Source organism: Crocodylus porosus, unplaced genomic scaffold, assembly GCF_001723895.1.
Source record: "Crocodylus porosus isolate Cpor-Errol unplaced genomic scaffold, CroPor_comp1, whole genome shotgun sequence".
Taxonomy (NCBI): domain Eukaryota; kingdom Metazoa; phylum Chordata; order Crocodylia; family Crocodylidae; genus Crocodylus; species Crocodylus porosus.
The window spans coordinates 34,179,743-34,191,009 of record NW_017728907.1 but is presented as its reverse complement, the minus strand read 5'-3'; the positions used below and the strand labels follow the sequence as shown (position 1 = coordinate 34,191,009).

The following is an 11,267-nucleotide window of genomic DNA, read 5'->3' as shown; positions in this document are numbered from 1 at the left end:
ACAGACCCCCCCCTCCCTCCCCAACACACAGAGCCCCTCCACCACCCACTCCAACACCCAACAATAAAAAGGCCTCTTCCTGCTGGAAACTATATACAAGGTGCGTTTTTTGTGAAGTCCTGGAGTGGGGAGCTGCGGGATGGGGGTACCTAGGGGGCAGGCAGCCAGCACCATTCCGGCCTCTGGCCATTCCCCCCATGGGTCTGTACACTGCAGTGACTGCAGCAGGCGGGGGGCTGGTCCAGAGACAACAGTACCTGATGCTCTGCCAAAGTGGGTGGCCTCCCCTCCAGCTGGCAGGGTCCAGGCCCAGCAGGGGTTGGACTTGATGATTCTTTGAGGTCCCTTCCGACCCTAGCATCTATGAATCCATGAATCTATGAAGCATCCAGTCCTGGCACTGCTCCAGGCATCTCTGGCTCCATGCCTGCATAGGGCTGGGTTGAGCAGCGAGCCTGGGGCAAGGGCAAGGAGGTGGGAGGGGGCAGAGGACCTCCCAAGCCCAGAAGGGGTCTGCTATGGGGCAGCGGGTGACTGCTAGGGGGCCTGTGGGACCATAGCTGGAGCCTAGGCAGCAGCAGTCACAAATGAGGCCACTAGGCCCAGGAGTATCCAGGGTCCAATGATAGTTGTCTGCGGCCTGCATGGCCTGGCCCAGGATGGTATTTTGCACCTGCAGGACCTCAATACACTCCCATTCCAGGGCCAGGAGCTCAGCCCAGAAAACCTCCTCCCAGGCAGTGTCCTCCCTCCACCACCTGGCTTGGTAGGCCAAGTCCTCCTCCTGCCATCTCTCCTCCTAGGCCAAATCCTCCTCCCACTAGCCCCTAGTGGTCTCCTCCAGTTCCTGAGCCATCACCACCAGCTCTTGGAGGAGGAGAGCCCTGTCCATGATGCACCTCTGGCACAACCAGTGCATCCAGAGGGCCCCAGGGGTAAGCAGCATCTTCCCTGAGCCAGCATCCCCATTGGTGCCTGTGGCTTCTCCCATGTGCAGATGCTGTACCTGCAGAGCCATGAGACAGAAGCTTGTTATGAGTTTGCAATATTTCAGAGATAAGATGCTCTGCACGAGGGGCTGTGCATTGCCCAGTCTCAAATCCGGGGTCAGCTGTGCATGGGTGCCCAGGGACCATGATAAGTCAGGCAGGTAGGCCAGGGCCTAGCCAGCCGCTGGCCAAGCTCTCCATCCTTGCATGCTCCCCTGGGGCTGGTGGCCCACTGGGTGCTGGCCACAGGCAGCCTGCCTCCCCAGCTCCATTCCCAGGGCAGGAGAGGCCAAGTTTCTGGTAGCACCTGCTGCTGGGGCTCCAGACTCTCTTCCTGTCCCCCTCTTGCAGGCCACCTGTTCTGCTGTGCTGTTGCCCAGCCCACAGCACCTGGGCTCAGGACACTCAGGGCTCCTGGACAACTGGGACAAGGAGCTGGCCATTCCACAGCTCTCCCTGCTAAGGGCCTCTCTATGGAGGCTCCCCAGAGCCAACCCCCTGCCACGCTGCAGCTGTGCCCCAAGCATGCTTCTGCTGTGTGTACCCCAAGCAGCACACAATGAGCTGTTTGTGTAGGCCAAGGGGTGCCCCACCAACTCCGCCCTGCTGCAGCTGATCTTTATGGTGTGGTATGGCCTGTTCCTCCCTAGCTGCGGGAACATGAGCTGTTAAGGGCGGGGGGAGGAAGAGGGGGAACCCAGGGTCAGGGCTTACTGTGTATCCAGAGCTGGCACAGCTAGCAGCTCAGCACAGTCCTTCCAGCAGATGAAGGCATCTGGTTGCACCCGGTGTCCTCAGCCCATAGGTCACAACATGCAGGTGCCTGGCCAGGGGCTCCACCTAGGGAGGAGTTGGCATTGCTGACTGTTAGCAGTGATACGGCCAGTGGCTCCTTGCAGCTGACCCTGGGGCTGCACAGCTGCCAAGGCAGGTGCTGACCAGGGCTCCCTGAGCTGCTGGTGAAGCAAGCAGGGGGGGAGCTGGGCAGGACAGAATGCTGAATACCCGAGTGACCCTCTGGCAACACATCACTGGTGGTTCTGGGGTGGGGTGGGGGCTTGGGAGACCACCCATACTAGTATAAAACCACACAGTTGCACCCTGAGTCCTGGGGTATCAGAACAGAGGTCAGCTGCCACATAAAGGGCATAGTCTTGTAGGCACAGCTGGACCAACAATTGTGGTTAGTCACAGCCACCCACTGTGCCCACAAGGCCTTGATCCTTATGTAGCACTGCCATGCTGATCAGTGGTTCCCTCGCTCCTGCATCCTGCCCAACAGGGCCTCAAATGTGGGTGTCAGAGTTCCCACCCTGCTCAATCTGGTGCAGCACCTCCATGTCATCCCAGAGTGCCAGGAGGTCACCAACCTCCTCCTGGCCCCAGTTGAGGCCCTGGGTATAGGGCAAGGACATGTGCACATGGGAAGTGCCAGGTCTGGATGGGAAGGAGAATGCCATCCTGGGTCCTATGCCAGCTCTCTGGGCCCCCCATGTGGCTGTCCCTCTGTTGCTGGCCTTGGACAGCTGCCAGCAGCGCACAGTGCAGGGGCATGGCAAGAGACTGGCAGCTGTAAGGCAGAGGCTATGCCCCACAGCACCTGCAGGCACAGGGCAGGCTGCTGGAAGTGTGCACCAGGGAGGTGGTGCTGGCCCTGTTGCCAGAGACAGCCTGCAGGCAGCCCTAGGGAAGATGATGACAGGGCTGCACCTACCTGCCCAAAGCACTGCTGGCTGGGGTGGTGGGAAGCAGACACAGCAGGACTGTGGCCTGCCCAGGGGGACACAGAGCACCTGTAGTGCCCTCAGGCTCCCTGGTGCATGTGCCCCAGGGCACAAAACAGTCATAGGCTTTTATAGCCTGCAGACGGGCTGCCATAGAGGCAGCCCAGCCCTGGAGCAGGAGAGGCTCCTATGCTTTAGCACCCTAGCGGCTGGGCAGACCAAGCAGCAAATCTGCTGCCGGGTCACATCTATACATGAGTTACTGCTCAGTTACTAATCGCGCTTAAATGTGCTACCTGCATTTTACTGTGCAGTAAGCATGCACATGTGTAGATGTGCACTTACCACACAATAAACTAGGCAGCTGCACAGTAAAATGTCTTGTGTAGATGCACCCAGTAGGGAAAAGACCAGGCTATAACCTAGCCCCCATACATCTGTTTATTCTGATTATCTCACTGTTTTATACAATGATTATTAAATGCAAGTTACAGCATTCCAGTTGCAGGAAGGGGGAAGGGCACACTAAACTGTGGCCTGGTGGTGTGAGCACTTTACAGGAAAGTAGGCAATGCAGATTCAAAACCTCTGTAGGTGAGGGGGCCTAGAACACAGGTATTCTGCTCCCTGGGTAAGTTTCCTAGTTAGCGCATTAGTGAGCTAAAAGGTGGAAACTCCTCCTCTGATGCACATGCTCCCAAATGTTCCTGTGCTACCACAAGGAATCCAAACAGAATCCAAACTGCATAAGTGCCAAAAACTCCTGTCACGCAACTATGTAAATGGCACTTATACAAGTAAATATGATTTAGCCTATTCAGGTTGTAGTGTTACAAAAACTGAACCTATAACATTTAATAACACCCCACCAAAGAAGCGGTACTTCAGACTGCATTATATCATTTAGCCTTTTAACTATAGCTTTTTCCCTTTTATTAGGTATTCATGGCGTCATCAATTGCGAGAATTTAAAAGTGAATATCGAGTTGTGGCACTGGACTTGAGAGGCTATGGAGAAACAGATGCTCCTTCTCACAAAGAAAATTACAAGTTAGATTGCCTAATTACAGATATAAAGGACATTTTGGAATCTCTAGGTGAGTTAGCACAAGCCAAACTGCCGAATTTGTTGAAGATATATGAATAGCTTTCCTGTGAATTACAAAACTTTTCCAATTTTTTTAATGCATACATGCACAAAGCTGAGGATTTGATGTAAATTTATTTTGACTTAATTTTGTCCATACTAACACTTGAACGACATGAAAAAATTGTATTCAAGCCAAATGCATAGACAATATACAAAATTGTTTTTCCATCAGATGTAAAGCCCTATAAATATCTCTTTCTCCAATCCAGCATTGGAATTCAGGAGCAAAACCTCGCTGTGTTCCACTGAATTCTATGCAGGATTTTCAAAAGTGTAGGATTAGGGTTTTAAGGTTCAGTCACACTTGCAGAGTCTTAGTTCTCAAAGAAATAACTCAAAACAATGTGGCAAGCTTTTTTGACATCCATAAAGTAAAATTTGTGTGCTTTACACTATATGACAGTAGTATGAGCACTGCATGGTGTTGCTAAAAAGAGAAAAAAAGGAAACAGCTCACTAAATATTACAGCATGTTCTCAATTGTTAACATGCATCTGTTTACTGGGCCCTTAATGCAAGGGTGCAAATGGTCTGGCTTGCCTAGTTATAAGGAGAAGCAAGTGATAAATAGTGGCCTGCCTTTTCTTACACTAGCTACCCTAGTAGCAGCACTCATGGGGATGCAAGCCCTGCACAATTCCTATGAATACCCTATACCAGTAGCTCTCAACATTTTCAGACTTGAGGCACACCTTTGTTCAATTCCAGGCACCCCCACCCCCCCAACTCCTGTGAATTTAGCAACATCCCATTTTAAAAGCTATTTTATTTATTACTATTGTGATAAATTGTATAAACCCCTGCAGAAGGGCTTGGGTAGTGGAGGCAGGGCAGCCACCAGGCAGCAGCGACTAGCTCACATCTGCACTTTTCTCCCTGCACCTGCTTACTGCCTCATACCTCAGGGCACCTTTCAAAAGATCTGTTGGCACACTACAGTGCCCTGGCACCCTAGTTGAGACTCACAGCTGTATACAGGAAAAAGGTAGCTGTGCTGCATATAGACACAGCAAAAGATACTTGCCCTCAAGGAGATTCTCTGAGTCACAATCAGTCTGTCTTGCTGGGTACTCAAGTGGCAGTGAAAACAAATTTTTATTCCTTACTCTTGGCAAACTATAAAGTTACAATCTAGCCCTCAGGTTTGAACTGAGAGCTGCCCTGGGCATTTTGAACTTCAGCAAGAGATTGGACATACAACCCACAAACCGTGTTTGTATTTTCCAACTTGTGCTATCTTTATTAATCTCCAAGGTAAAAAGCCATAGTTTTGTTTGCTGAAGTGCTCTAACAAGCAGCCCCTCTCCACAAGGATTTAAAGCCTTCAGGAAAAAGTGACTCCTGACACTTGTCTCCTAAGTTTGTTCTCACCCCAAAGGTGAACTAGTTTGGAAAGTCTCACTAAAAAGTGGCCAAACATTTTTATCAAAGAGTGGTTCAAAGACATCTCTCCCCCAGTTGCCATTCTAATAGCACAGAATAGCAAAATAGTTTAGATTTTACATATCTGACTTGGCATATAGGTTCACTATTGTAATTCTCAGTGAGGAATAAGGACTCTGCAATGTATAAGAGCACTGGTTAAGGAATAAAGGGTGGAATTTCTGAAAGCTCAGTTTAAAATTTGACTCTGCTCACACTGAAGTCAATAGTGAAATTCCACTTGGCATAATCAGGTCAATGCTGAATACTTTTGATAGCCCCACTCAAAAAGAGATTATGAGTATGTGAAGAAGCCTTCCAAGCCCACCCATTTCAGTGTGCAGTAACTGCTGTAATGAAGGTATGACCCCACTCTTCAGATGATGACGACACTTAGATCCAAATTCATTTACTAAAAATATAAAAGATGCTATACCTCATCAGACAATAGGTCATCCAGCCCAGTATTCCATGTCTCACAGTGGCACAGATCAAATTCTAAATGGAAAAGTACTTATGCAGAACCTATCACAACTAAGCTGTCCCTTTTCTCCTATACCTGCTAGCATTAGAGGCCTAGAAACTCCCAACTTGAGGGTTCCAGTCCTGATATCATGTTCAATACCCACTGATGGGCCTATCCTGCATGAACTGTTCTAATGCTCTTTTGAAGCTGTTAACCCTCTACAACATCTTGTGGCAATAAGCTCCACAAGGGAATTATACACTGGGTGATAAACAAATTAAAGACTTTTTTTAAGCTGCTCCCTAATAATTTTATTGCATATCCTCTAGCTCTAGTATTGTAAGAGATGAATAGTATATCCTTATTTTCTTTCCATATCCACACCATTCCTCATTTTATAAACTATAGTGTTCCTCTTCAGCCATCTTTGGTGAACTGAAAAGTCCTGGTCTATTTTAGTCTTGCCTTGCATAGAAGCCTCTCCATAAATCTGGCCATCACTGTTGCCTTTCTGAGTACCTTTTCTACCTTTTATAGTGGATTTGGGTTTAATTAGCTCATATAGTCCTTTAACAATACAGAAAGTTTTTTCTGGGCCCACTGGCCTCTCAGGAAACCAGCATAAAACCCACTCAGTACCCAAACATTAAACACAGTCTGCACAAGGTTCACTCACAGTCCTCAACAGGTAAACTCAGACCCTGAGAAGGTGCCTCCAGCTGTCTGCTACCTTCTTCCTGTACTACAATCCTCCTTCTCTTCCTTGGAGTGGAGTGATTTCCCCCTCAAAGCTGCTCTAATTAAAGCACCTTCCCCTCCACCCTAGAGCACGTGTATAGATTCCCAAAGTGATGCTCTTCCTCTTTTTGCTTTCTTATCTTACTGCTTCCAGTTCTTTCACCTCCTCTCTCTCTTATCTCAGTCTCTCCAACTTCTTTCCTGGAAACGTTTTAATTTCTTTTGGCCAGCCTCTTGTCTTCCATAGCTTACTCAGTCCTAGGAGCAGGACTGTAATTAGCTTTACTGCCTACAGCTGACTGTAGTCCCTGCAAGCCCGCAGACTCTTTCAGCCTGGAGTGTTCAGTCTGCTTATAAGCCTTTGCCAGCCAGCCTGCTACTGTTCTGCTATACCCTTTTGGAGGTAGGAGGACCAGAACTGCATGCATTATTCAAAGTGGGCATTAGGGCTCTGCGAAGCTTTGGTCGCTGATTTGATTCGGCCCAATTCGGTGGCCAAATCTCTGAATCGGAATTGAATCGGGAGATCCTTTAATGTCTCCAAATCGAATTGGAACCCGCTGAATCAATACAGAAATATTCGGTGATTTGGACATGGATACAGCTTTAAATGTTTTTTCTTCTACATACCTCAGGGTACTAGGTGGCTCATCAATGCTGCAAAGCTGGGGCGGACAAAGCATCCCACAGGAGTGCAGGGGGGTCCCCTGGCTTGGTGATCGACTGCAAGGAGACCCTGTGTGCCCCACCAGACCCAGGAGATGCCAGCTGCTGAGCCAGTGAGGCACGAGGGGCTCCCCAGCATGCTCAGCAGCAGACCCAGAAGTGAACCAGAAGCACTTCCAGTCCATTTCCAGTTCTACGGGGTAGTGTGCTGGGGAGCCCCCCACACCTCCCCAGCTCAGCAACTAGTGTCTTCCAGGTCTGGGGGGGACATCCAGGGTCCTCTTGTGTCTGATCGCTGAGCCGGGGGGCCCCCCTGCACTCCTGTGGTACGCTCTATCCACCCCAGCATTGCAGCAATCACAAGCCACACCTGGTACCTGGAGATATGTAGAAAAAAAACCATTTAAAGCTGTGTTGATGGCCGAATTGCTGATTCTCCAAATCAGCATCGAATCTTCATATTTGGATGCGGCCGAATCGGATCAGGGACAGTGATCCAAATCAATTAACTGAATCACTGTCCCCGATTTCAGACCAATTCCGAATTGAATAGGGCACATTTCTTACACCCCTTGTAGGCATACCACTGATTTATACAGTGGCATAATGACATTTTGTTTTGTTTTCAGTTCTCTTAATTCCTAACACTTTGTCCAGTTGACACCTGCTGAACACTGGGCTGATGTTTTCATAGAACTATCTACAGTAATTCTAAGATTTTTCTTGAGTGGCACCAGATAATGTAAAGCCCATCATCATGTGTGCACATCACAAGTTATTTCCCACCTGTATTACTTTGAACTTATCAACATTGAACTTCATCTGCCATTTTATTGCCCATTCACTCAATTCTGTAAGATCCCTCTGCAATTCTTCATAGTCAGTTTTGATTTTTTACTACATGAATTTGGTATCATCTGCAGAATTGGGCCACCTCACTATTCACCCTGCTTTCCAAATCATTGAAGAATATGTTAAACAGCACAATTGCTTACTTCTCTTTATTGTGAGAACTCGCCATTTATACCTACTCTTTGTTTCCTGTCCCTTAGCCACTTACTCATCCACAAGTAGACCTTAAATGTAATGCCAGGGCAGCATAATTTCATTAAGAACCTTATGATATCACATTTTTGGCATGAATGCAGTTAGCAATTCTACTACCTGTGCAGTGTGGACATTAAGGCTGTGTGAAGCTTTGGTCCCTGATTCGATTTGGTGGCGATTTGGCCCGATTCAGTGGCCAAATGTCCAAATTGGATCAGAGGACCCTCTAATCTCTCCAATTCAAATTGGAACCCTCTGAATCGATTTGGAGAGATTTGGAAAGTTTCGGCGATTCGGACATAGACACAGCTTTAAATGTTTTTTTCTACATACCTCTAGGTAGCAGAGTCTTGTGAGTGCTGCAATGCTGGGGCTCATGGAGTGTCCCACAAAGCGCAGGCGGCTCCCCAGCACACTCAGCAGCAGACCCGGAAGGGGTACCCCAGGGAGCGTGCAGGGACCCCCCTCCCTGGCTTGGCGACTGGTGCTTCCCGAGTCGGGGGGGGGGCATCCAGGGTCCCCCTGTGGTTGTCCCCCAGGGCCCCCCTGGCACACTCCCAGCAAACCTGCAAGTGGACCAAAACCACTTCTGGGTTTGCTGCTGAGCACGTGGAGGCCCCCTCCAACCCCCCCCACCCCACGACTCCTGTGGGATGCTCCATGTGCCCGAATATCACAGCCATCACAAGCTGCCCTAGTACCTCAAGGTACATAGAAAATGTTAAAGCTGTGCCTATGTCCAAACCACTGATTCTCTGAATCAGCATCAAATCCTCAGATTGGCATTCAGCCAAATCGAATCAGGGACAGTGATCCAAATCAACAAATCAAATCACTGTTCCTGATTCAGGCCGAACCCGAATCCAAATCAAATAAGGCGTGCTTCATACACCCCTAGTGGACATGTAAGCATGCATACAGCTGCCTCCCATGCTCAATTGATTATACACTTGCTAGGCAGGTATACTGATAGATGCACTAGTCACAGAATTCTGCCCATCAAAAGTCCATGACTGGTTGGAGGGGAAGAGAAAGGCCCTCATGTTTTAGCTCCAAGAGCTGAGCTGTTAAAGTACTCATCCAAGGAAAAGGAGACCCCTAGTTTAGGTCCCCCTTACCTAGCAGGCTTGTATCTAGTTCTTTCTACCCTCCCATCACAGTGCTAAGTACCACACCTCAGGTTAGTCATTAAAGTATGCCTTCTCCAGCCCCCACACTCCCCTGAGCAACCAAGAAAGGGAGGTATGTGGGACCAGGAGAAAGAAAATGAGACTAGATGTGAGGATCAATGAGTGCTGCTACTCTGGAGCTCAGGTTTCTAGCCTATATCCTTACATGCAATGGAACAAAAAACTTCAACTACTTTCCACCTATATTATTCAATGACTGCTAAATGCAAGGTGCAGTGGCTCAACTTCAAAAGGAAAGCTGAGGAGCGACTTCATTAACACCTGCTTTATGACATGATGGTTAAAGCACTATTCTCAGATGTCAGAAAGACATAAGTTCAACCCCTTTGGGGGAGGGAAGACCTGGACCCTGGTTTCCTGCTTCCTGAGTGAGTGTCCTAAACACAGGGATAAAGGCAGGGCAGAAGGATGGAATCTTCCAGGTATGTAGGCATGTATGGAGCCATGTACTTGCCTGGCCTGTACATAGCCTACTGAGTGTGCACAATAGCCATGTGGACACTTATGTACCCACACTCTATTGGTAATAGAATCACAAACAGTGCATAAGTGCCACTTACATGGCTGGTAAATGCCATTTAGGTGTGTGAAGCATAATAGAATTCTACCCCATATATTCAAAGTGTTTTATAAGGGTTAATTTGGAACAAAAAAGGTGGTCTTTAAAGTCATTGTGCCTGCAGTGTTTAATTTCAAACTTTAAAGTCACGGTGCATTCTGGAAAAAAAAAAATTAAGTAAACACTCTGTCATGACTACACATTGAAATAGACATTTGCCTCTGCATTTGAGATTTTGAACAGCGTGTGTAATTCAGCTATACTGCATTATAGAATGCTGTGGGTCCACCCACAGTGCCTGGTGCTCCCCCCACCAGGTCTGACCCACCTGTTGCACTCACTAGTCCCCCTTCACCTCTAGTCTCTTTTGCCACAGTGTTACCATTCCTGTTATTTTACTGAGGAAGCAGTCCCAGGAGGTCCCTGAGGGGAGGAGCTTCTCCCTTCTGACTCTGTCCTTGAGCTTCTCTGCATAAATCAGGCTCAGGAGGGGTCCCCATGTTTCCCCTTAAAGGCAAAGCACTTTCTGGGACTTCAGCCATCCCAGGCTCAGCCCATTTTTCTCTGGCCAAGCCCTCAGCCCTAATCCACTGCCTCAGACCTTTGCTGCTAGGCCTCAGCTCTTTGCATCCCTGCCCAGAGCAAGTCTAGTTCTGCAGAATGTTCCTGGCACCCTGTCAAATGGCCTCAAAACTTCACCCATAGCCACAACCCAAATCTCCAGTCAAACTCAAAACAGCAACCTAAACAGCTCTAACTCAAATATAAATCTTTCCAGGTCTCTGGTCCTCAAGCCGTCCTACTTAGGTAGACTTGTTTCCACCCCCTGGTCTACCAGGTACTTTACCTGGGCCAGTCTGACTTAAACTACAATCACTACCACTCAGAACATCTTCCCCTGTAACAAGCAGGCTCAGATTGCCCCATCTAAAACCAGAGCCCAAGCCCAGCCCAGCCATCTTTTGGTCATCTGATCCAGTTCACTACTCCCATTGCTCAGCTGGTGCTGATTCCCACATCAGCAGGGTAGCCCTCTACACCCAGTGGCTCAGTTCACAGAGGCAGCTCACACCTGTTGTCCGTTTGCTGTCAGGCTCTCTGGGGGAACGTTTGTTCACCAGAGCACCCCAAGGGATGACGAGGTCGAATGGTCATAAACTACTGCGAGACCATTTCAGGCTGGATGCAAGGAAGAATTTCTTTACTGTCCGAGCCCCCAAGGTCTGAAACGGCCTGCCATCGGAGGTGGTTCAAGCACCTACATTGAACACCTTCAAGAGCAAATTGGATGCTTATCTTGCTGGGATCCTATGACC

General features: G+C 48.7%; 1 protein-coding gene across 1 annotated transcript in view; it reads left to right on the top strand.

Annotated features, from left to right (window-relative positions):
- EPHX4 (epoxide hydrolase 4) overlaps positions 1 to 11,267 on the top strand; it is a 39,748-nt gene that overhangs the window by 10,894 nt on the left and 17,587 nt on the right. Inside the window, exon 3 of the mRNA XM_019531115.1 lies at positions 3,653 to 3,810. Coding sequence (XP_019386660.1) covers positions 3,653 to 3,810 — 158 coding nt within the window. The remainder of the gene's footprint in view (positions 1 to 3,652; positions 3,811 to 11,267) is intronic.